Raw genomic sequence first — 27,388 nt, 5'->3', positions numbered from 1 at the left:
TTAATACATGATGTCTTCTGCTGTAACATTTGCCTCTTCTGTTTTAGTCTTAAATTTAGGAAGATGAATTGTGCTCGCTGCCATGAGTAACATATTCACAGCGGGAGTCCCAGCACTTGCAACACAGAGCCAAAATGAGAATTGATACTGTTCTTCCAGAATGACAAACTTAAAGACGTTTTCCCGAAAATTAGCCACTCTTTCAGTGAGGCGATGCAGTTTGACAGCAGCAATAAAGCTAGTGACTCCCAGCACTGCAAAGAAACCTGCAACACATTAAAAACAAATGTCTGATTTACTGAATAATTCCTTGTGGAGAACAAGAAATGGTAAGTCCCACCACATGAAATATGCTGTCTTAAAACCCATCTCATGCATTATGCTATTTCCATCAATAAATATCTATTTAATGTTTAAGGCTTGAAATACTGAATTATAGGAATTTTTCCCAAAGCATGCTTACATGAGAGAGAAAGTGATTAAGGGCAATTTATAAGAATGCACAAGCGTTTACATTTTCTGTTAGATGAACAGAACTGCCTTTCTGGGTCCAGCAGGCCCAATATCCTCTTTCCAGCAGTGGCTAAGCCAGGTCACAAGTACCTGGCAGGATTCTATGCTGTTTATACTCATAGCCCTAGGCAAACCTTCAGTCTTGTGCCCCCCCCCCCCCCCAGCCCACCTCCCAAATAATTTTCACGGTCCTAGCCTCTCCCCACCCACCCCCACACGTTTTGAAAATAAAATTTAACAACTGTGATTATTCCAGCACCACCCTCACAGCACAGTCCTGGGTAAACATAAATCAGAATAAAAATAAATAATTCTCTTCGGAAAAGGCAGAAGCAAAGAATTAATTTAGTTTTTCTGCTATATTCTTTTCCTTCCTAAAACCCCTTTAACCTCTTGGTCATCTGATAGTCCAAATGACCATCAAAGGCTTCTTGTCTTGAATAGACCTTAAAAAGTTTCTGAACAAGTATAAAAAATTGCTTGTAAAATTTGTGAACTACTTAATAAGAAAGTTAAAATAAAGCAATGTCCATTCCTGCTGTAAATTCTTAATCTTTGCAGCAGCTCTTTTTAGTTATTTTCTATTTTCCTAATTTTATCATTGCCTCCCTTTTGAGGGTTAAATGCTAATGCAGTAGGTTTCTTTAATATCCTCTCCCCCCTCCAAATTAGGTCAAATTTGATTGCATTATGATGACCATCGGGAAGTGGCCCCACTATTGTTACCTCTTGCATCAAATCCTGTGTTGCACTAAGCACTTGGTCTAAACATCTCACCATCCTGTCAGTTTGTCATTCAACTGCTCCATGAGGCAGTCAATTATTTCATCTAATAACTTTACTTGATGTGTCATTTACCAAGTCAGGTTATTGAAATTTCCCATTATTGCTGTGTAGTAAAATTTGTTAGCTTTACTCATTTCTGTTAGCATTTCATCATCTGTCTGTTCATTCTGGCTAGGTGGACAGAAGTATACTCCCAGCACTATACTCTTCCTCATCATACATGGAACTTCTAACCATAAAGGTTCTATAGTACATTAATGGGGCAGTTCCATAACTGGGCATCCCCTTGTAGGCACTCCAATGCAGTGGCATAGGAAGGGGGGGCGGGAGGGGTGGTCAGCCCCGGATGCACGCGCTCGGGGGGTGCCGGCCCCGCTGGTTCCCTGCTCCCTCTGTTCTGGGGCAGAGAGAGCAGGGAACCAGCGGGGCCGACGCAGCTCCGAGTGACGTGCACTCAGGGTGGATCGGCCCTCCCGCAGGTAAGAATGCAGTCTGGGGGGGGGGGGTTGCACTCTGGGGGGGGGGGGGTGCACGCCGTGCTGCACCCACGGGGGGGGGGGGGGGGGTGCGCAGCGGCGACCCACCCCGGGTGCCATTAGCCCTCGCTATGGCACTGCTCCAATGCAAAGCAGGGAGCACCTATGCTATAACATTATCTAGGTCCCTGGATTCCGTTATACAATACTAGTGTAAATCTGCATTAGTGCACGGCATGCCCATTTACGCCAGGTCAGTGGCAGGTATAAGTGTGCACCTAAGTGCAGCATGTAGTGTGTTTTAGAGTATTCTGTAAATTGCACACATAAGTGGCAGCCTTACCCATGTCCCTCCCATGCTCTGCCTATGTGAATGTTTTCAATGAAGTTACACACTATGGACTGGATTCAGTAAATGGTGACCAAGTTTAGGTAGAGGTCAACCACCGAGGTAGAGGAACAGGATCCACTATGAACATACCAGGTAAGACAGAGGAGTAGCATAATCAACAAACCTCTTCCAATGCTACCAGAGAGGCAGAAAATATCATATACACTTTATTCCACAAATAAAATTATGTTAAAAATGATGACTTGACACGGCATCATGTTTCGGCTAAAGTGCCTGCCTCAGGAGTCTTTGTATATATGATAGATTGCAAAAGTAGCAAAGAATGCTTCACAAAATAGCAACAAAAGGGTGCAGTCTTTAAAAAGACTATCAATTGAGAAAAATGCCAAAGCTTTGGTGTTTTTCTGGATTGAAATTTTGTTTTAAGCAGTTTGCACCGCAGTCAAAGCAGTATACTACTTTGGCGCCTTTTTATTATCATCGGAAGAGTTTTGTTGATCGCGCTACTCCTCTGCCCAACTGTAAGTTCCAGAAAGTCGTATTCTATAATATAAAGGGTGCTCTGTGCCAAGTGCCCTTATAGAATTGCACTTAGCATTGATTTCTGTGCCCAGCTTCAGGCATGAGAACTTATGCCTGCTGACTTCAGGTATAAATCCTCACACCCAACTGATAGCAGTTGGGTGCACAAATGACCCTATTCTATAATACTGCACCAATGCCCCTGACCCACCCATCCCCTTCCCATGGCCATGCCCCCGTAAGAGTTGCATGTGAGACAATTTAGATGCGGAGTGTTAAAGAATATCATGAAGGCAGATCTGTGAGCAAATCCTAATCAGTTTCCAATTAATATCCAGTAGAGGAGTGTGGTAGCCGTGTTAGTCCACTCTTAAGGTTATCAATAGAAATCAAACAAAATAAAACATGGAAAAGAAAATAAGATGATACCTTTTTTATTGGACATAACTTAATACATTTCTTGATTAGCTTTCGAAGGTTGCCCTTCTTCGTCAGATCGGAAATAAGCAAATGTGCTAGTTGACAGTGTATATAAGTGAAAACATTCAAGCATTACTATGACAGACTGACAGGGTGGGAGGATGGGGGTGGGTCGGAGGTATGCATGGGGACATCAAAGCATATCATTGATATTCTAACAGGATGGGTGTGGATAGGTGAGGGATGGGGGTGATCAACAGAGACATACAGCTTTATGGTTTATAATGGGCTAGGAACCCCAGGTCCTTGTTAAGTCCTTTCTGTTGGGTGTTAAAATATTCAATCATTCTGACTTCAAATGTCTTACGTTCTTGTATGGTTTTAAAGTTACCTTTCAATCTTTTGTTCAATTAATAGCCATAATTCATTGTTAATGACTCATTCTCTAGTTTCTACAAAGATCTGGGATCCACACTCAAATGTGGATGCCATTTACCAAAGCTGGGGGTAGATGACTTACAAGTGCCCTAATAGAATAGCGTGTACTGCATTTATGCTCGTGACACCTTTCTGTGCACTTATGGGTGCAAGATGCACGTAACTGTATGTTGCGTTCTCAAGGGCCTTGGCATTCTGTCAGGTCCTCGAGGCAGGACTGGAGTTCGTGAGCCCTTGGGCCACTGCCGAGGAGCGGCAGGCAAGACCACCTCGGGACTGGAAACACAGAAGAGCAGTACTGGAACTCTGGACTGGAGTAGTACAAGACAGGCAACTAGAACAGATGAGACAGGAACAGCTTCACCTGCACCTAGCCACCGTTCCTCCGGAGTTGAGCTCCGAAGTGCAGGCGGCCGGCAGGACTTGCAGGATAAGGCAGGAACTGAAGATCCAGAGGACCCACCCTGGGTCTGGGATACACGAGGGTGACAGGGCACGGAACTAGACTCAGACAGTGTGCTGCTGCACAGCCACTAGCAAGACCCAGAAGACAGACCAAGGAACACAAGGCGTACAGAAGCTAGCAGGAGCAAGGACTAGGGCAGCAAAACACTAGGCAGAACGGGGATCTGGGAATACCCACAGGGTAAACCCTCTAGCTAGGTGGAGACAGGATACAGGAATAATCACCCAGGAAAACACACTAGCCAGACAGATACAGGATACAGGATATACCCTCAGGATATACAAGCAGGGTAGGCACACAGGCTAGGCAAGGCAGGGTTCAGGGTAAAGAGAGCAAACCAGGAATAACAGGCCAAGGGTCTTGGGCAGGCAGCACAGCAAACAGAGTAACCAGGAAGAACAGGCCAAGGGTCTGAAGCCACGGCTGTTCCACACACTGACTGGGGAACTCATAAAGGCTGAGGCTTCGCATACAGATAGAGAACAAACCCGGACAAAGGCTTCACCCCAACCCAGGGTAAGCCAGGAACAGAGGCTTCACCCCAAACACAGGGTAAGCCAGGAAGGACCTGCAGTCCACAGACAGACAGTGGCAGGGAAGACCCCCCCACGGAAGGACAACAGAGACACAGACACAGAAAGAAACTGGGCTGGAACCCAGAGAGAGGCTAAGCAGTAGTGCAGCAGACACTTACTAACCTGACCTGGCCTAAGAGCATAACACTTATGCAAAGGCCTTGACTGCAAGCATAGCACTTCCTTATGAAGGCTCTCACTGATGAGTCACCAGCAGTAGGGCAGAAGCAGGAAGTACACAGACCCCAAAGAGAGGCTTGACACACATAGGAAGTGAGCCCACAGGAAAGACAAGCAGGAGCCATCTTGGAAGCTGGCACAGAGCCGGTGGCAGCCATCTTAGATGCTGGCTCCCTAGAGAGACATAGCCCACACAGGTGAGGTCTAGTGAAGCAATCAGGTTCATGCTGGAAGCAGCCAGCACACCAGGACAGAGACAAGACTAACACAAACACAGAGAGAAGCCAGCAGAGCTGCTGACCCCAAGAAAGAAGGTAAGGCTGAGGGTGGTCACGGCCACAGACGTGACACTGTACATGCTCAGTTATAGAATTGCTTTACACATTTCATGCAGAATTTTTATTCTGTCACAGCCAGGGCCATGTTCTTGATGCCCAACTCATGTCCCAACTCACTGGGCAGCGTCTTCAGGTGACCTGCATCTCTCACGCTGCAGTGGACTGCAGGCAGGGGCCTTCATGGCACCCCAGTCTGGTGCCGGCTCCTCATTCCTCAATGCCAGCAGGAGTTTCCTAGGTGCGTGCACGCACCGCATCACTCCAATTAAAGGTACGATAGCCAATGGTGCTCCTAAATAACGTCTCCCAGCTGGACCGCTCTGCCATTGCCTTCACAACTGCTACCTCTGGCCCAGTTGCATCCAGTGTCCTGTCTCCAGTCTGGTCCTGTGTCAGTGTCCTGTCTCCAGTCCAGGCCTGTGTCAGTGTCCTATCGCCAGTCCTGCCTGCCTCAGCATCCAGTCTCCACTCCAGTCCTGTGTTTCTGTTCCCAGCCTAGCCACTCCAGGTCCTGGTTCGCCAGGCCTGCTCCCAAGGGTCTTTTTTAGGGCCACTCCAGATCCTAGTTGACCAGGCGTGCCCTCAAGGATCCTTTTCAGGGCCATCCTCCTGATCCCTCTCGACAAGGTATAACTTGTCAGCTGTCCGTTGGAACCCTCCAGATCCCCTGGTTCGGAACCCCTATGACAGTTCAAGAGCTCACCCTTCATGGCCAGTGACATATTCTTTTTCATAATAAGGCCATCTTTTACATATAGCACCACCCTTCTAGCAGTTTGATTCACCCTATCTTCACACTTTCCCATTTGTTATCCTTCTACTAGGTCTCTGAGATGCCAATTATGTCTACCTTTCTTTATAAAATTCTAACTTTTCTGTATTAATTTTATACTTCTGGTAATTGATCCATACATTTTCAAGTATGTTTTGTGTTTGCATTTAGAACCTGCCTAGCTGACAAGGATAATTTGGAATATTTCAACTCCTTCAGCTCTATACTTAAAAGGCATCCAGAAAAATGTTGTCTTTATTGCAGCTTCTGTATCAGGATGTCTGATTTTGTTTGTATATACTTCACTCTGAACCATGCTGCTGATAGACTGTCATCTTTCCATCTTTTTGTTTAAAAGGTGCCAGATTTCCTTTTTAAACAATGGTGCAAGTATTCTGGTACCACCCTGGTTAAGGTGGACTTCAGACTTTCAGAATAGGCTCCTCCTTCCAAAAAGTGTTACCCAATTCTTATCTTCTTATGAAATCTAAAGGTTTCTTCTCTGTACCATTGTTTCATCCATGTATTAAGACTCTGGAGTGTTATCTGTCTCTGGGGTTCTGTATCTTGAATAGGGAACAGTTCTGAGATTGCTGTCCTGGAGGTTCCAGATTTCTTTGTTTATAAATTCAATAAAAATGATTCAAACATATTACCAAAAACAAACGTCTGACTTCTTAACAGGACATACAGGTGACAAATAGAATTTATGAAACCACAAGTTATGACATTTTCTTGAGACAGTGATCTAGCTTTCTCCATTTTTCACAACAAGCCTTTGATTTACATCTTTTAACATAATATTCCTATATTTACAAATTTGACATGCCCAATTCCACCATAAGTTAGAATGAAGATTTGAATAATCTTTCCAATGGCCAATAACCACCTTTAATGCCATGGATAGAAGAAAATAAAATAAATAACAGTCCTCCTGGGGAAGTGCAGCTTGCACTGTTAGTAATTTCCATATAACTATTCAAAAAGAAAGATCCTTTTCCAAACTCAAAATAGAAGTCATACTTCACCAAACTTCAGACCAAACAATCTGAAGATTTGGATAAAAATACTTCAAATATATATCAAATACATATATCAAATACGAAAGAGTGCTCACATCCTTTTTACAGGACTACCCGAGGCTACTGTTACAACATACTGCCTTAACCAGGGCTTATAGGGGAGGTTCTACTACTACTACTATTTAACATTTCTATAGTGCTACAAGGCATAGGGTTTCAATTTTCTATGTAAAATCCTAAAATTATCTTCCAGAATCTCCCTCCCTCACTTTGCTATGTTGTCCACCTGTATCGTAATCCCCAGCTTTTGTCCAGGAAAAAAGGTCCTCAAATACATTTTTCAGAGGCCGCAACCCAAGTAATTTTTCAATGTGCTGCATGCCATGAAGAGTCCCAGTGATGACAGTAAGGAGCACAGATACTGTTGACCTGTTCTGTATGGTCTTTGGCACTGGAATACCACTTGCTCTGACATATGTGGAAGTGAACTTCCTAGTTGGCTGTCCCCACTGGGAATGGCCACAGGAGGAGATGATGATTCACAGAGTTTATAAATTAAGAGGGTTTTTTTTTTTTTTTAAGATGGAATAGTGTTTTTGCCTTCTTTCTGCCAAACATGAGGCACATGGCTCCTGAGGATTCTGATATCCTTAGGCTTAGACCAGTGGTTCCAAACCTACTCCTTGGGACACATCTAGCTACATCAGGATACCCATGATGAATATGCATGTAATAAATTTGCAAGCACTACCTCTGTTGTATGCTAAACTATCTTGTTCATATTCATTGTGGATATCTTGGAAACCTGAATTGGCTGGGTAGGTCTCAAGGACTGGGTTGAGAACCCCTGGCTTAGACCAATGAAAAAGCAAGGGGTAATGGGATTTTGCCTCCTTTTGCCCTAATGAAATTTGAAGGGGTGCCTGCTGACAGCTTATGAGCAGTGTGGAATTGCAATGGGGGAGAGGATATGGAGTGTGGAGCAGTAAACTGGAAACTTATGACAAGAGGTACAGGACCCTGGGGAAGAAGATATTTGGCTTGTGTTTTTACATCTGAAACTCAAAACACACAGCTTCACACACGCTGTGTATTACAATGGATACAAGACACACTCTAACCCAGCAGTATCACTTATAATTCTTCTTTCTTTTATTATTATTTTTATTTTTTATATTTATCTCTTTTTCTTCTTATTATATTTTTAAGTGGAGAAAAAGGCTTCAGTATCGCCATCCAGCCAGCCAGAACTTAACCGATTATAAGGCATAGGCACGGCGCACCATCATTTCACCACAAAAAACTCCACAATAGTCAATCTGAAATACTGCTAGGCATCTCACGTATCCATAGCACACAGGATTAATATATGTACATTACTTTCCTTTACAATTGAATAATATGTGACTGCTGCCAGTTAATTAACTTAAATTCTCATCAAACTGGCTCTCTCATATCTGTCTTCACCCAACATGGAATCCCTGTTTCGCTGTCGCTGCTTCAGGGGTTCACTATCCTTGTAAAGATTCACATATTTCTCATCAGTTGCCGCTCATGGACACAATAACACTCCTGTGTCACCTCTGGAATGAGCTCAGGGCAGTGGCGTACCAAGGGGGGACGGTGGTGGCGGTCCACCCCGGGTGCACGCCGCTGGGGGGGGGTGCCGCGTGCCTGTCGGCTCTTCGTTTTCATGCTCCCTTTGCCCCGGAACAGGTTACTTCCTGTTCCGGGGCAGAGGGAGCATGAAAACGAAGAGCCGGCAGGTGCGCGGCACCCCCCCCCCAGCAGCGTGCACCCCGGGGGGTTCTTTCGCCGGGGGATCGGGGGTTCTTTCGCCAGGGGGGGAGCGTCATGCTGTTCCGGAAGGGGCACTACACCCGGGGGGCGGGGGCGCCATCGGCAATCAGCCCTGGGTGTCAGCTCCCTTAGGAACGCCATTGGCTCAGGGACCCACAGAGAGAAAGAGTGTGATGAAAAGGGGTCTTGGCAGTGTTCAGGAGGAGCTAACCCCATTGAAGAGATTAGTACAATAAGAAGAGGACACCAAAAGGAGGATTTAATAGAACCTGAAGAGGCCAAATGGAAGAGAAGTCCCAAATGAAGGAAAAGTAAGTAAACCAGTGCCATTTTGGTCTCTGTCACTTTTGATGAAGTTGAACAGATGAATTGTTTTTCTTGATATATATACATAGTATGCAGTCTAAATATGGAACTCTTTAGGGGTAATCTATGAAGCGGGTGCTAACATTTACACGCTGATTATATGAATAAATCCAAGTTTCCAAGTTGATTTAAAATTTACTATCCTGCCCTACGAGAAGCCTTCAGGGCGGCTTACAGATTAAACAATAAATCTTAAAACAGAAAGAAACAAATACACGTAAAACAGGATGGGAAGGACAAGAGGAGAAGAACTACAATATCTGATAGAACAAAGGGTAGGGAAAATATAAGGAAAATGCTACAGAGTGTTTCAGGACCCATCCTGAAGATTCACAGAAAGGAACAAAGATGAAAAACTAGTCAAATGCGTCATTCAATAAAATAGTAATTAAATAGTAGAAGTCTTCAGACAAAGTGATAATGGAGAGAGTTCCACAACTATGGACCTTGGACAGAGAAGGTCGTGTCTAATATGTACATACTGTAAGGAATATGCCGAAAGGAAGAGGGACCCCAGCTACCCACCGGAGAAAAGAGAGCCGGAGGGTAGGAGGGAAGACCCTAAGGTTGCGCAGTTTTTGCCCAAGAGGGACATACCCATAAGAGACTACAACTCCCAGAAAGCCCCAGGAGAACCCAGGGTAAGGAGAAATAGGGTGCAGAACCAAGAAGCTCCAGAAGGGGGCTACCAGAAAAGGGGAAAAGCTGAGTCACCACCCTGGTGGAGGAGGTGGCTGAACCGGTGGCAGGAGAAGGAAAAGCAGCCTAGCAGAGTTAATGAAGAAAAGTGTAATCAGCTGGAAAAGGGGTGGGGAGAGGAGAAAATGGACTGGGCTCCTGAAGGAGAGAAGGAGAATGAACCAGAGGCAATGGAGCAAGAGGAGGCAGAGCTGATCTTAGACGAACCCATGGAGCTCTTGGCTATGGCTCAGCCAGCACTCAGGTATAGGGTGGAAGTCCTGGGTCAAGCGGGAGGAGGTCAGGAGAATAGAGACTGACCTAGAGGGTGGGACCCAAGGCTTTGAGCCCGTGCAATGCCTGACTTTATTGAACTGTGCTGAGAGAAGCCTGGCTGTACTTGGACTGTGGTTAAAACAGCCTGACTTAATTGAACTGTGCTGAGAGAAGACTGGCTGTACTTGGACTGTGTTTAAAACAGCCTGACTTAATTGAACTGTGCTGAGAGAAGCCTGGCGGTACTTGGACGGTGTTTAAAACAGCCTGACTTAATTGAACGGTGCTGAGAGAAGCCTGGCTGTACGGGGACTGTGTTTAAAACCGCCGAGGAGCTGTTGAAGAAAGGGGGTCGGGTTGCAAATCCCAAAACAGGCCCAAGAAAAAAGAAGAAACACATAAAGGAGGAAAACAGAGAGCTCCGGGCTGGTGGTGAGGAGGCTGCTCGGACGTAGCCAGTAGGAGCCTTGTTTACAAGTGGTGGCAGTGGTGGGATCTTTCGGCAGGACCTGTCGCTAGAGGAGGCCGTGACCCGACTGGACGAGAAGCCCCACGAGAGGGCCAACGCTGAGAAAGGCGCAGACCCATCTTGGGTTCCGGTAAGCGGGCCTAACTGGGGGGGGGGGGGGGGAAGGTGTTAGAGGATCAGAGAAAGAGTCCAACGTAAGTGAGGTAATCGCACTTGGAGGTGGGTTCTCTGTTGTTTTGTCCCCTCCCCCAGGTGGCAGTGCCCGTGCCGTGATGGACCCCAAGGAGATCTTCGGGTGGATGACTCTCCAGTTCCAAAAACAGCAGGAGCTGACGGCCAAGATAGTCGAGGACTCTCTGATGGCGGCCCGGGATCAGCAGCAACCAGTACTAAACATGCTACAGGACTTCTTCCAGAGAGGGGCTACTGCCCCTCGAGATGGGGAACCCGGAGCAAATGGACAAGGGCCAGAGGAAGCGGTGCGGTAGGACATGTATCCATGAATGCACTTAATTGGGGAAAGTTGTCCGAGCAGGATAATGTGGACGATTTTTTGACTGCATTTGAGAGGGTGGGCTGGGGCTGCTGGGTGGCCACAAGAGCAATGGGCCATGCGATTGGTGCCTTCCTTGTCAGGGAGGCGTTGGCAGCCTTTAGGGATTTGTCTCCTGAGGAGGCTGCCAACTATGGAAGGTTGAGAGAGGCTATTAAGGACAGATATGGACTCAGTACCCAAGCTTACAGACGAAAGTTTAGAGCCACTAAATGGAAGAAGGGGACCCCCCCTAAAGCGGTAGCCATAAGCTAATGGATTTAGTGAAAAAATGGTTGGAGCCTGAACACCACAACCTGAACGAGATACTGCAAGAACTGGTAGTGGAGCAATTCCTCCAGGGGCTGCCTGAGGAGACTAGGGCCGAGTTGATAAAGAGGGGATGTAAGACGGGTAGAGGGAGTGACCGCGGGGTTGGAGTGTTACCTAGAAGCCCAGCAGTGGGGTGGACCCGATAGGGAGGGAGGAAAGGCTCGGGTGGTAGAAAAGTGGGGGCCAAAAGTTTCCCTAGTTAAGCCGGAGGCTCCCGCGGGGAGTAAAAAGACCGAGCTGGACGCCGGCCCGAGTAGAAAGGCTACTCCTTTTGGGGGCAAGGTGTGCTTTGAGTGTGGTAAAGCGGGACATTTCAAAAAGGGATTGCCAGGGGCGAGAGGGGTGGATCTCGCAGGTGAACCAAGGGTACAGGCCTCGGTACCTTACGCAGGTTAAGGTGGAGGGAGTACCCATCACAGCCATGTTAGACTCGGGGGCTGACCAATCCATGATCTCTAAGCGGCTGTGGCAACAGATACGAAAGAGGGGGACCCGGGAAGGGAGACCTATGATGGAGGCGTGTCCATACAATGTATACATGGGGCCCCGGACACGGTATGCGCTCCACAGGGTCAACTTAAAGGGGCCCACCGGGGAGCTAGAGATGGCCGTGGCAGTGCTGCCCAGATTACCCCATGATATTATTCTAGGGAGGGATTGGTCACCGTTTATAGAGTGTATGGGGGAGAAACAAGTGTTGGTTACTACCAGAGCTCAGTCACGCCGGGGGGCGGACGGGGAAGAGGAAGGCCTAGGGGGTGTTTTCCTTTTCAGGGGGAGGTTTGGGCGAGCCGGGCCGGGAAAAAAAAAGAAAGGCCGTGAAAAAAAAAGAACAGAAGGATAGAAGGGAGGCTTTTCAGCGGGTACAGAGGGAGAGTTACCTGCCGGTGGCTTCCGGAAGAATTAAGAGAGCAGTTTCCCCAATTTCATAGGGAGCAGGCCACTGACCCAACTTTAGAGTATGCCTGGGAGAGGGCGCGCCAGGGAGAAAGCCAGGTAGCCCCGGGGTTCCTGATAGAAGGGAACATATTATATCGAAGGGTGCCTAGCTGGGAAAACTCGGGAGGAGGGAGACAGCTGGTGGTACCTCGGGCTTTCGTCCGTTGGTGGTAAGGCTGGCTCATGATCATCCTCTGGGCGGACATAAGGGCTCCCAGGCTACCCTGACTCAAATATTGGCAAGGTTTTATTGGCCAGGTGTTTATGGGGAAGTGGAGAAATACTGTAAGTCCTGCCCCAACTGTCAAAAGGTATCAGACAGATTCCCTCCTAAAGCCCCGTTACAGCCTCTTCCGAGGGTAGAACAACCGGGGAGGAGAATAGCCATGGATATTGTGGGGCCCGTAACTAAATCACAGAGAGGGTTCCTCTATGTGTTAGTGATTATGGACATGGCCACCAGGTATCCATGGGCCCTGCCCTTAAGGAACATTTCGGCGAAGGGTATTGCAAGGGAACTCATAAAAATTTTTTGTGAGATAGGTTTTCCCCAAGAAGTCCTGACAGATAGGGGGGTCCAACTTTATGTCACATACCTTAAGGCAAGTATGGGAGGCATTTGGGATAAAACATGTACGTACGGCAGCTTACCATCCGCAAACCAATGGGATGGTAGAACGCTTTAACAGGACCTTGAAGGGTATGCTAAAAAAAGCCTTAGGGGAGGTTAGGACCGGGTGTGACCAACTTTTACCATTTGTGCTATATGCATACTGGGAGAAGGTGCAAGACTCCCTAGGAGTTTCACCTTATGAGTTAATGTTTGGCAGGAGACCCAGGGGTATGTTGGATATCTTACAGGAACACTGGGTACCTCCGGAAACAGCTGATCAGTCTGTAGTTGATATTTACATGATCTGAGGGCAGATTGGATAGGACGCAGGAATATGCCCAGGACCGGCTAGAACAAAGCCAAGAACAACAAAAGGGCTATTACGATCGAGGGACTAGGGAAAGGGAGTTTGCCTCTGGGGATAGGGTTCTTATCTTAATATCGGAGGATCCACATAGGTTCGCCTCTAGGTGGAAAGGACCTTGGGTGGTGAGGAGGAGACTGGGCCCCCTCACGTATGAGGTGGCGAATGAGAGGGGGCAGGTTCAGACTTTTCACGTTAATCTTATGAAACCTTGGGTAGCTAGGGTAGGGTTCCAAACTCGGGAGGAAGAAGAGGAAGAAAAGGAAGGGGAGGAGTTGGGGCCGCAAATACGAGAGATTTTCAAGCCCTGCGAGCCCGGAGTTAACCCACAATTACCCCAGGGACAGAAAAAGGAGATACGAAGGCTCTTGGAGCGCTTTAAAGATGTTTTGACGGCATGCCCAGGGAATACCCATCTAGTCGAGCATGAGATTGTAACCGAACAGGGTAAGGTTGTACGGCAAAAGCCCTATAGACTCTCCCCAATGAAAAGGAGGGAAGTCATTAAACAAGTGCAGGAAATGTTGAAGTTTGGGGTAATTGAGGAGTCCCATAGCCCCTGGTCTAGCCCCGTGGTATTAGTTCCCAAACCTGAAGGGGAGTGGAGATTTTGTATTGATTTCCGCCAGCTTAATGCTATCTCTCAAACGGATGCATATCCTATGCCTTATATTGAGGAGCTGGTGGACCGGTTGGGATCAGCACAGTATCTTACGACCCTAGATTTAACAAAAGGGTATTGGCAGATTCCCCTTTCTTCGGGAGCCCAAGCTAAGACAGCTTTTAGTACCCCCATAGGCTTGTACCAATTTAAAAGGCTGCCCTTTGGCCTTAATTCGGCGGCAGCAAGCTGCCAGCGATTGCTTGACCGAGTCCTCAGACCACATCAGACATATGCCGCGGCATATATGGATGATGTGGTAATACACAGTGAGGACTGGAATACCCATTTGAAGCAGGTAGGGGCGGTGGCTGCAGCTTTTAGGGAGGCCGGCCTGACCCTGAACCCGAAGAAATGTTACTTTGCACAGTATAGGGTGAATATTTAGGGTATAACGTAGGAAGGGGGGAGGTGCGACCCTTACTGAATAAAGTTAAAAGCATCCAAGAATTTCCAGACCCAATAGAAAAAAACAATTGCGTAGCTTCCTGGGTATGTGGGGTATACAGGAGATTCATCCCTCACTTTTCCGAAATGGCACACTCCCTTAACGGACATGTTGAAGGGTAAGAGCCCGGACCATCTGAGATGGGGGGAGGCGGAGTTGCGAGCGTTAGAGCAGATGCAGCAGGCCCTGTGCCATGAACCGGTGCTGAAGGCCGTAGATTTCGGAAAACCCTTTATCCTACAAACGGATGCTTCGGGGAGGGGGCTAGGGGCAGTGCTGTCTCAGGAACATGAAGGGGCAGAACATCCCGTGCTGTATCTAAGCTGTAAACTCCTACCTCATGAGAACCATTACTCCACCATAGAGAAGGAGTGTTTAGCTATTAGGTGGGCAGTACAAGAGTGTACGTCTATCTCGATGGGAGGCAATTTAAGCTAGTAACGGACCATGCCCCACTGAAGTGGCTAAATTTAATGAAAAATAACAACGGAAGGCTAATGCGGTGGTATTTAGCACTGCAACCCTTCCAATACACAGTGGAGCATCGGCCGGGGAGATGTTTGGGAAATGTGGATGCCCTATCCCGGGTAGGCGAGGATAAGGAAGAAAAGGGGGAAGAGTTGGGGAGTAAAAGCTTAAGGGAGGGGGTATGTAAGGAATATGCCGAAAGGAAGAGGGACCCAGCTACCCACCGGAGAAAAGAGAGCCGGAGGGTAGGAGGGAAGACCCTAAGGTTGCGCAGTTTTTGCCCAAGAGGGACATACCCATAAGAGACTACAACTCCCAGAAAGCCCCAGGAGAACCCAGGGTAAGGAGAAATAGGGTGCAGAACCAAGAAGCTCCAGAAGGGGGCTACCAGAAAAGGGGAAAAGCTGAGTCACCACCCTGGTGGAGGAGGTGGCTGAACCGGTGGCAGGAGAAGGAAAAGCAGCCTATCAGAGTTAATGAAGAAAAGTGTAATCAGCTGGAAAAGGGGTGGGGAGAGGAGAAAATGGACTGGGCTCCTGAAGGAGAGAAGGAGAATGAACCAGAGGCAATGGAGCAAGAGGAGGCAGAGCTGATCTTAGACGAACCCATGGAGCTCTTGGCTATGGCTCAGCCAGCACTCAAGGTATAGGGTGGAAGTCCTGGGTCAAGCGGGAGGAGGTCAGGAGAATAGAGACTGACCTAGAGGGTGGGACCCAAGGCTTTGAGCCCGTGCAATGCCTGACTTTATTGAACTGTGCTGAGAGAAGCCTGGCTGTACTTGGACTGTGGTTAAAACAGCCTGACTTAATTGAACTGTGCTGAGAGAAGCCTGGCTGTACTTGGACTGTGGTTAAAACAGCCTGACTTAGTTGAACGGTGCTGAGAGAAGCCTGGCTGTACTTGGACTGTGGTTAAAACAGCCTGACTTAATTGAACGGTGCTGAGAGAAGCCTGGCTGTACTTGGACTGTGTTTAAAACAGCCTGACTTAATTGAACTGTGCTGAGAGAAGCCTGGCGGTACTTGGACGGTGTTTAAAACAGCCTGACTTAATTGAACGGTGCTGAGAGAAGCCTGGCTGTACGGGGACTGTGTTTAAAACCGCCGAGGAGCTGTTGAAGAAAGGGGGTCGGGTTGCAAATCCCAAAACAGGCCCAAGAAAAAAGAAGAAACACATAAAGGAGGAAAACAGAGAGCTCCGGGCTGGTGGTGAGGAGGCTGCTCGGACGTAGCCAGTAGGAGCCTTGTTTACAATACCACAAATCTGCCTAATCTCTATTTTGTAAATATGTGGATATCTTACATAGCATGTATTTTACAGGTAGGCACATGCAGGCAGAGTCTGAGCAGAGCATACGTGGGATTCAAATTTATGCTCATAAATTCTAGAATACAATAAGTTACATGCATATCTTTAAGCCCAAACCAAACGAGGAGTGGAAGTCACCACAACCACAAGTCCAAAGATACCAAATTCCAAGGACATTCAATTTTAGTGTTCCAAATTATTTATTTGTCAATGGTACATATAGGCAAAAACCCAACAGGGGCCGTGTTTCAGCACATTGGCCTTCATCAGGGGTCTTCTTGTCAGAACAAATCTAGTCCCTGTTGCTGAGATGAAAATTCAAATGTGAAACCTTGTGCACATGTGTCTAGCATGCTCTCCCCCCCCCACACATTTGTCGCAGGTTTCCTGCACCTAAAATTGCTTGCAATTAAGTTCATGCCTATCATGGTATTATGCTCGTGGTAGAAGCCACACATCCATTCATCTGCATGTGGCTCTACTGTGAGCCTGTCTGCATCAGGGCCACAAATAGGTACAATCAGAATGAGATTAGCTTGTGCACAAAACTGGATCAGCAGTATCAGCCTAGTGCTTCAGTGATAAGCATTCTATAATACCACATGGAGGATCTGAGTTTGATTTCTGGGTATGGTCTTTTGTTTCTCAGACCAGCTAGTGTTCTGTCCTCCGACAGCCTCGCACTAGTTTATAACGTGATCCTAAAATGTGTGTAATGCCTTTACTGTTATTCTCAGTCCCAAGGACTATCATTGCTGCAGTTTCCCCACTGGAAAAATACATGAGCAATGCACTGTGGGTAATGTAGTTCACAGGCAGTGCAACCACACTTGTTTGGCTGTGTAAGAACTGCTATCACTGGTTGTGAGGCTGCTCAGACCTTCTCTCTCTCCCTCTCTCTCTGCCAAGCTTGGCTCTTTTGTCTTCCTGTTCAGTCTTACTATTTGTCCTCAGAGGTCAGCCAGGTATGACCTTTCCTTCCTATCTCTAGGACTACCCCTTGCTATCCGATAGCAGGCTCTGTCCCCATTGGTCTCTATCTGCTCCTCCCTGTGTGAAGCCCCACCACTTCTTTGTCCTTTCAGCCACGTGGGGCTTCTTCCTCCATTATAGCCAGGGACATGGAGCCAATACCATCTTGCTCCAGACAGCTCTGTCCTGCTGAAAATCCCTGTAACAAACCTGGATTTTTTACCCTGTAAATATCTTCTTCCAAATGAGATATCGCACATTGCAGTCACCCAGCTTTGGACTATTTCTACCTGTTCAACTACTTTCCCCTCCCCCTGCAATACAACTACCTCTCTTCAGATCTCCACCTCCCACAGCCTCCAGATTAAGAAGTCTCTGTATCCTGAACATCTATCTGTGAGTAAATTATCTGTGATTTATTCAATAAAAGAGACTTTATAAATAATAGAGACTTCAGGTGATTGCTGCGCCAGGGTTATGCTCCATGATATTGGGGCTTCTAATTACCAAGCTCCAAGAGTCATGACAGCTAGTGCTGGAGATGTTGGAGCAGTGTCAACAGCTCTGGTGACTGGATACACTTAAATTGCTCAAAGGTGACAATATCTGAGCTAGAGAACATTTTACATTTTTTATTTTGTTTGTGGCTTTAACAGAGCTGTCAAGTTACCCATTCCAGGAGGGACACTTTTTGTCCAGTCCTTGCTTTAAACTTTTATCCCAAAGCAGTGTAGTATTTGTAGTCCACGATTCTACCCATTGAAATAAGTGTTTCAGGTCCTATAGTGCACCACGAGGTTGGCAGAAATCCAGGACCGGCTAAAAAGTCTCCCTCCTGGAATGGGTAACTTGGCATCTCTGGCTTTAACTGTCAACTGAATTATTTTTAAAAATGTTGGTAACTACTGCTTTAACAGTTACACAAAGAAATGGCCATACACTCCAAAACCTGCTCTCTACCATGTATAGATTTTTAGGTTAATAAAAGAGTTAAATTACCGGCAAGCAGGTTCCACAGGCAGACCCCAGCTGGTCCTTTAATAGCACGGTATGGGACTTTGATTATATTGTGAATACAGAATCCAAAGCTGACCAAATCAAAGGACATGGCAGTACAGAGGAAGAGAACAATCACCACATGAAGGGCGGTATTCAGTTTTTTCACCAGATGTGGAAAAACTAAGAAGGAAAAAAAATTCAGTTATTCTGTTGTACTTTTTCTGCATTTTAAGAACTGTGTAAGTTTGCTTGCTACAAGTTGCTAAGTTATTGTCTGCTGCACAACTTCCAAGTTGCCCAGTTCCAGGAGACAGATTTTAAGCCAGTCCTGGAATTCTGCCAACCTCATCCTGGTGCATTAAGGGATACAATCAAAGACTACAAATATCATACTGCTTTGGAATGTAAGTTAAAACCAGGACTGGAGTGTCTCTTAGACTTGGGTAACTTAGCAGCTCTGCTGTTGGTGAAAAATTGATTAACCATCATTACACATGGAATAATTTTGTGGAACAGGACTAATGCAGAGCTGCCAAGCTACCCAGTTCCATGGTGGAGACTTTTTGGCCAGTTCTGGCTTTTAACGTACATCTCAATGCAGTGTGATATTGTAGTTTCTGATTTACCCTTTGAAGTCAGTGCTGCAGGTCCCGTGGAGGGGCATTTTTGATAGAAAGTCTAAATCAGAATTTGAACAGGAAAGAAGATCATTTTCGAGAAGATAGACATCTATCTTTGGTGTTCGAAAATGCTATGGACGTCTTGCGATTTGGACGTCCTTTTGGGGGTCAATTTTTGAACAAAAAATGTCCAAATGCAAAACATCCAAAATAGAGGAGGAGTGGCTTAATGGTTAGTGCAGTGGGCTTTGATCTTGGCAACATAGGTTCAATTCCCACTGCTGCTTCTTGTGACTTTGGGCAATTCAAATGCATAAGGGGCATGTTTGGATATGACATCTAAGTCTGAATTTGGATTTATTTTTGTAAAACGTCCAAGATCAGAACAGGAAAGGTCATGTTCTACAAAAAAAAAGTCTATCTTTTTGTTCTGAAAGTGCTGTTTGGAAAAGTGTTTTGTGATTTGGATGTTTTATTTTTTGGTCCATTTTCAAACAAATACATCCAATTGCAAAATGTACAAAATACACAAGAACAATCCACAATAAAGTGAAACCATTCACATGTTTTAAGTGTGGTAAAAGCTTTGGTTGTAATGTAAATCTCAAAGTGCATCAGAAAGTCCACATGGGAGAGAAAACATTTGCATGTATAGAGTGTGGTAAAAGCTTTGGTCAGAAGGTAAACCTCACAATGCATCAGAGAATACACAAAGGAGTAAAACCATTTACATGTCCTGAGTGTGGTAAAAGCTTTGGTTGGAAAGAAAGCCTCACATGTCATCAGAGAATCCATACAGGGATGAAACCATTTACATGCACTGAGGAGGTAAAAGCTTCAGTTGCATTGGGACAGGTAATTAAGGAATGTACACTCTTGCTATGAAGTATGGAAAAATAGCATTCTGGTATTTAGATATATGTAATGAGACCTCCTTTTCATCTATAGATCTGAATTCAAAGCCCAAATCTAATGATAAACAATAGACACAAGGCTCAGATGTTATAAAAAAAAATAGAAAGCTTGGCATCAGGTAGAATAGTGGAAAAGTGACATCCCAGGAAAGCAATAGGACATCTTGGGGGCACTGCAGTGGACTTTATAAAATGCTCCCAGGTACACATCTCACCAATGTTCCCTTACCTTTTCTGCTGAGCCCCCCAAAACCCATCCAAAACCTACTAACCCCAACTGTACACCACTACCATAGCCCTTACAGGTGAAGGGATCACCAATATGTGGGTACAGTGAGTTTCTGGTGGGTTTTGGAGGGCTCACAGTTTCCTCCACAAGTGTAACAAGTAGGGGGAGGTAGAAGCCTGGGTCCACCTGTCTGCAGTGCACTGCACCACTACTAGAATACTCCAGGGATCTGCATGCTATTCTAATGGACCCGAGTATAACATCTGGGGCTGGCATAGAGGCTGGCAAATAATATTTTTAATCACATTTTTTTTAGGTGGGAAGAGGATAGTGACCACTGGGGGTGCAAGGGGAAGTGAGCCCTAATTCCCTCCAACAGTTATGTGGAGTAGAGGAGTAGCCTAGTGGTTATTGCATCAGACTTTGATCCAGGGGAAGTGGGTTCAAGTCCCACTGTAGCTATTAATTTATAAAAACAGGTCTAGCTCAAAACACCTAAGTTGTAGTCTTGGACGTTTTTGTTTTGTTCCATTATGACTGAAAGATGTCTAAGTCTTAGGAACACCCAAGTCCCGCCTCAAACATGCCCCTGGCACACCCCCTTGAGATTTAGAAGTCCTTCTGACGGACTTCAGAGAAGAATGTCTAAAAGAGGTTTTGAAAATACTGATTCAGATGTTTTTGTGAGATAAACGTCCAAGATAAACGTCCAAATGCAGATTTATATCACTTTTTGGACATTTTTCTTTTTTGAAAATGAGCCTGATAATGTTTCATGACTGGATTGTAAAAATCCAGGCCTGTCCTAAAATCTCTCGCCTACTGGAACTAAGTTACTTGGTAGTTCTGCTAGTGATCGCAGGAATGTGTTCTTACTGTGCATCTTGAGAAACTGGCACAGCCCAAATGCTTGTTTGACTTCTATCCAAATAAAATATTATTGAAAGCTCATTAAATCACTTTAGGGCTCTTTTACTAAAGGTTAGTGGGTGATAATGGAATTAGTGAGTTAGCTAAACCTCTTAGCATTTAACACATGCTAATTCTGTTAGCATGTACTAAGCTTTAGTAAAAGGGCCCCCTATGGTGCCTATGTATGTTTCATTTTGCATGTAGTAAAGATAGTGTGACATGAAGACCTAAGAGTACATGCTAAGAAGGTCTCCTGACACATCAAGGAGTAAGCACTGAAATTAGCACCTGTTTGCACGCCCTTGGTAAGCATTTTCCCATTGCATATTAAAGTCCATTTTAACATGCACTTGTGCATTTTACTGCATGGGCACCTATGTCTTAGACGTGTTATGACCAGGACTACATAAAGTTATAGCAAAATTGAACAGTCACAGAACTCTGCTTTGTTACTGGATGCTACGGCTTTCTTGTGTCCTGGAGATTTATCATTTTTTTAATTAAAGTCCTTAGATTCAGCAATGGTTTTCTCCATTTCCCTTTTTACTTGTAGAAAGATGACAGAACACTGTATGATGGCCTTCCTTGAGGGATGAATTTGGACTTGTTTTAAAGTTATCCTAAGGATTGCAAAGTTACTGTGAGAATATTGATGATTTTATGTATGTTTCAATGTAACCTGCTTTGGATTAAGACGGGATATAAATATGAAAATAAATAAATAAAATTAACTATCACACTATGGTAATCTTGACCCCATGGACTGAAAATGTCCCTGCACTGTGTAAAGTTTTATCTGTTTTAAATTTTGCTTTATTTTTTGGCTTTATTGCTTTTTCCCAACAGTTTGCTTCATGTTCTTCTTATGAAGCATAAACCTGAAGGCCTGTTGATCCAATCATTCAATGATATAATAGCTGGGCAAAGAATATTATATTACAGTAAGGACAATGGGTGCTGGCAAACATGGAAATACTTTCAAAACAAATAAGGAGGAAATATTTTTTAAATCAAAGTATAGTTAAGCTCTGGAACTCTTTGCTGGAGGATGTGGTAACAGCGATTAGAGTTCCTGGAGGAAAAATCCATAGTCTGCTATTGAGATAAACATAGGAAAGCCACTGCTTGCCCTGGGATCGGTAGCATGAGTAATGTTGCTACTATTTGGGTTTCTGCCAGGTACTTGTGACCTGGATTGGCCACTGTTGGAAATGGGATACTGGGCTAGATGAAGCATTGGTCTGACCCAGTATGGCTATTCTTTTATTCTTATGTTCAATGAATTTATGATGCTAAGTTGAATAGTACCATCTGATATTTCTCCTAATTGTATGATTGACAAATGAAGTATACTCCTTTTTCTCCTGTGTTAGAACTCTATTAGTAATGTTAAGTCCAGTACTCACTTTTTATCCATAACTTAAAAAAAAAACATGGCCACACTTTTCTGCCCTGATATTCAGTGAGTCACTGTATATGGCCCTGCATCTCTTGTCATCCCCCATGGGTCACTCTTGCATGATTCAGTCCCTTGTGTTATTTAGGCTTGATTACTGTAACACTATCCAGAGAGCTGCCTGCTGTGATCCACTTATTATCGGGATCACACTAAACTGACCATATTTGTCCAATATTGTACATTTGTTAATCCAGTTCAATTTATTCTTTGAAAAAATAAGTTTGAAAGCAATTTCTATCATTGTACAATATTGTGAAGCCGCTAAGTAAGATGGCGGCACCTGACAGTGGTTGTTTTTAGTAACACAATTTAAAGGATTGAGGATATTAATGTATTAAGTGTTAAGACACGGTGTAATAAAAATATTTGGAGGGTTTTTATGACCAATGATGGTGGTAACCTCTTGAGGTTCTTCCATAAGCTTCATATAGGAGATATGAGAACCACTGAGATCTTTTCCGTCTTGATAAAATGTCATGTAATATGAAATATCTTAGAAACTCATGTGGCAATGGCTATGTGCTAATTGGGAAGTTAGCACATGGCCATTAATGGCACAAGCAAAATTGTGGCCATTTTATAGCCACACTGTGTTTAGTGTATGCAGGAAACCCACATGCTAAACACAGTGCCAGCCACTTTTTTAGCGTGGCTTAGTATAAGGGCCCCCAAGTTTTTCTTTCACCATATATTTATGCACCTGGTTTCAAACTGAGAATAGTGGTATTATAACTGCATTTGCTAGCACACAGGAACTTGCTAGATGTCATCTTATATATATTGTTCAAAAGTTGATTAAAATTCAAGACAAAATATTAGGTGAAACTGAATGCACAGGAATTTGTTAGATATTATTTTTATATGTTAAGTTCTTGATTTAAACTGAAGACAAGGTTTTGTTGACAAACTGGAGTTCAGATATGCTATCAACCCAGAACTGCCACTGGTCTTTGAGCACTATTGGGCCCTTCTAGTAAGCTGCGTAGGCATCTACACGTGCCCAGCGCATGCCAAAATGCAGTTACCGCATGGCTACCACGTGGCTCTTGCAGTAATTTCATTTTTGGCGTGCATCCGATACGTGTGGCGTAAAAATAATGTTTATTTTCTGTTGCGTGTATTGGATGTGCGCCAAGTGGAATTTGGCATGCATAGGTCATTACCGCCTGGTTACGCATGAGACTTTAGCACTAGGTCAATGGCTGGCAGTAAGGTCTCAGGCCCAAAATGGACATGCGGCAATTTTCATTTTGCCGCACATCCATTTTTGGCAAAAATTTAAAAAAGGCCTTTTTTACAGGCGTGCTAAAAATGGATTGGTGTGCACCCAAATCCCACGCCTACACTACCGCAAGCCATTTTTCAGTGCACCTTAGTAAAAGGACCCCTATGTACTTTGAAATGTGCATCTAAATGCATTTGGCACAGAAATGCAGTAACTCCTTTCACAATCGTTGAACTCTACCACTAAGCCAATACAATATTAATTCAAATCCAAGGTGGTAATCTGGCTTGTACTGTGCTATATATCCTAGAGGGGGAAGAGGGAGAAGGAGTGATTTCCAACAGATGAGATCACTTGCCTTGAGAATATGGCGCTGTACGCCAGCAGTCTGAGTGTCTTTGCTTTACAGACTCGCTGAGCTGACTCTTCATAGGCACCAAAACTCACGTTTTTTATAGTGACTGAATTCTCATCACCCTGTTCTCCACTCAATTATTCTGTTCTAAGTTTTACATTTTTTAAATTGTCTGTTTAGAACTTTTTTATTAAATGTTTTGATTTTTTTATAAAGAGATATTTTCGTACTGTTGAAAGCAACAATCAAGCAATTGGAAGCGAAATGACTGAAAGCAAAAAAGACCTGAGCACACTTATCTTCTCATTGTTTGCCAGGTCTTCACCGCTGGCCCAATGACAGAAATGCAGTAAGCCATTATTTTGGGGAATTTATTTTTCTGGAGCTTCCAGTCCAATCTAGCCCAATTTTTAACATAATGACTCTCATTTTCAAAAGAGAAAAATGTCTCAAAAGTGGCACAAAGCAGCAGATGAATGTTTTTCATAGGAAAACGTCAAGTTGCGATTTTCAAAACTCAGATTTGAGACATTTTTCTCTGCAGTTCATCTAAATTGCAAGGGGTCATGTTAGGGATGTGCTGAGGGTGTGCGTTGGGGGGATCTGGAATTTGGATGTGTTTCAGGGATAACAGAACAAGATAAAAATGTCTAGGGCAAAAATTGGGACATTTTTATCTAGACCTGTTTCAATCATGACTAAATCACAAAAAGGTATCCTAATTGACCAGATGACCACTGAAGGGATTAAGATATGACCCCATTTAATCCCTCAGTGGTCAATGACTCCCCTCCCACCCCTCAAAGATGTGACAGTAATAGTAAACAGCAGGCACTATGGCAGCCTCAGATATTATGGCCACTCCTATTAGAGCAGCAAGCTGGTCCCAGGAGTAGGCTAGTGGTTAGTGCAGTGGACAGTAGAGAAATGGACCCAGGTTGATATCCTACTCTAACTAGTAAACATGTAGTGGAAATTGTGAGCCTTCCAAAACCCACAAAATACCAACTATACCTATAGATAGGAGACAGTTTTGTAGTGGTTTACAGTTAGGTACAGTGGGTTTTTAGTGTTTCTGGAGGGCTCACAATACAAAATAATGGTGTTTAGGATTTGTACCCGAGTCCCTTTATGTGCTGTCCACTGCAATGACCATTAGGATAACCTTCTCCTCTGCTGGGATGTCTGTGTGGCCGGTTTATGAGGAATGGTGCCAGATAGCCATCCCTATGGCTTGTGTGTGTGCATTTTTCTCTAGGAGTTTTTATTTTTTTGGGGAAATAGTACCTACAGAAACATGTACCGAGTACGTATTTTCAAAACAAAAAAATAGATGTTTTCTTGTTCGAAAATTGCTATGTTCAGGATGAGAATTTTAGGCATTTTCAGCAAAACGTCTGCAATTGGACTTGGACATCATATTGAAAATGCCCCTCCATGTGTCTTTTCCCCTGTTTTTTTTTTCCATGCCCAATTTGCAATCTTTTCATTAAGTTTTTAGGCAGTTATTTTGCCCCCAGACAGACATTTCTGGTCTCTTATGTATAATTTCTTTCCATCATTTTTGGGGGTTGGAAACAATAAAAAACACAAACGTACAAAAATGATTGCCTCTTCAATTATAGCTAGGTCGTCAATAAACAGCAGATCTGTCTCATCATTCACTGTGGATATCCTGAAAACTTGACTCACTGGATTCCCTCAGGACAGGTTTGGGAACTAGTTGGTTATAGGAAGAAAGTGCCCCGTGTTTTCAGTTGTAACATGTAAAATCAGTATGTTTCCTTTCTAAAATCTCTCTGTTACTAATCTAATTGTATCTCTGACCTATATGAATTAGGAAACCAGAGTTATTAGGAGAATCACAATTCTCAATACTTTGGAGCCGGAGAAAGCTGAAGCTGAGTTTTAGGGAAGAGAGCTGGACCAGAATTTTTCTCATAATCTACTGACAAAATAAAATTTCCTAAGACATCAGCAGGTGGGCTTACACTGAAAGATTCCCAATAGAAGTAATATTCTCCCCCAAACATTTCAGATATATCATACAGTAGGGAATTCAATCAAGTAACATTATTTTAAATTAGAACTATCAACCATACTATCTGGGCCATGGCTGACTCAGCCAGTCAGTGAGCTGATGTATAATTTTGTCTGGATCTGTCATCACACCAGAACACTACTGGTTTGTGATTTTCTGCTCCTTGCTCATCTTCATGAATGTGGGAAGATTTTTTTGAGAGTATGAGAAAACAGTAGTGCAAGCCTGAGGGGGTGGGAAGATAGGAATGGGGAACAGGGAGATCTGAAGACTATCTGTAACTTCAGTTCACCAAAAAGTGATTCTTTTCTGCAGCACTTCATTGTTCTGAACCTTAGGAAAACACAAGGGGTGACCTGCCAAAATAAATGTAAAGTGGATGATATGATTATGGCTTGACTGTCTGCAAAGTGCTTTAAAAATTATTCTATATGGGGCCCTTTTACTAAAGGGTTGCCGTGTGGCAACCAGGAACTACCGCTGGCCCAATATGGCCACTGGCGGTAATTCTGCCTCCAGCCTGTGCCATTTCCAATGCTGCTGGTTTAAACAAAATACCACAGGGGGTTACTGCCGGGGTACTGCAGGAGTCCTTACCAGCAAAAAGGGTCCTGACACATGACAAAAACGGCTGCTGCCACTATCGCAGCTTAATAAAACAGCCCCATTATTATTTGTAAGTGGTACTGAGAGCAAATTGATGCATGCGTGTGATGATAATGCTGATAAGTTGATTTATTATTCAATGTGTATATGTGATTTCTGATTATTTTAGGAATGCAAACTGCTTATGTTTTTTTGATATGTGGTATATTAAATAAAATGAAACATGACAGAAAAAAAAGCTTTTGCTATTTTGCTGTACTGTACAGCAGTCATTCTACTTAAGATGGAAAGATAAGTAGCTATCTGGGAGTCTGTGCATTTAAATAATTCAGAATGCAGGCTCCTAGGGCATCCACACCTCAGCACTGGTGCTACTTCAGTAATACAGCATCACATTGAAGTATTTTCAGTCATCTTTGAGAAGTACATAGGAATAGGGGCTGTAGGTCTAATTTAAATAGTACCTGAACTTTCAGAGTAAAATAAATTTTACTCTTTTTTTTATAATGTACATCTCCATGAAATATATAGATAAAAGTAATACTTAAAAAATATTGGACAAATACATTGTGTACAATGGTAATAAATTCCTGCCCCCAAAGAGCTTACAGTAACTGCAATGATAAAGTGATTTTGCCTGAACTCACAAGGGATGTCAGTGGCAGGAATGGGTTTCAATGCTACGTACCTGTAAATTTTGACCATCTTCCACCCAATCCACAATGCCTTGTCTTTCCCCCTTGGAAGAGTCCGTAGTAAATACTGCCAATGAACTTAACGAGCTCTGGGTCTGAAGCATTCACCAGATCAACTCCTGTTTTGCAAAGTATTTTTCCCGTCATCCACTTCTGGGATGACATTGCAACAAAGATCAGGAGGAAAGATATAACGCTTACTGCAGAAGCTATGCAAAATAAGGTCTTTTTGAAGCATCCAGGCAT

At 44.3% G+C, this 27,388-nt stretch overlaps 1 protein-coding gene across 1 annotated transcript; it reads right to left on the bottom strand.

The window, feature by feature from the left end:
* CLRN2 (clarin 2) lies at positions 1–27,388 on the bottom strand. Its single transcript, XM_030192606.1, has 3 exons — positions 27,136–27,388; positions 18,087–18,266; positions 1–266 (listed from the first exon to the last, which is right to left on the bottom strand). Exons 1-3 carry the CDS (start codon positions 27,386–27,388, stop codon positions 1–3), a joined length of 699 nt encoding a protein of 232 aa, XP_030048466.1.

This window comes from Microcaecilia unicolor, chromosome 2, assembly GCF_901765095.1.
Source record: "Microcaecilia unicolor chromosome 2, aMicUni1.1, whole genome shotgun sequence".
Lineage (NCBI taxonomy): Eukaryota > Metazoa > Chordata > Amphibia > Gymnophiona > Siphonopidae > Microcaecilia > Microcaecilia unicolor.
This window is presented reverse-complemented; position numbering and strand designations above follow the sequence as displayed.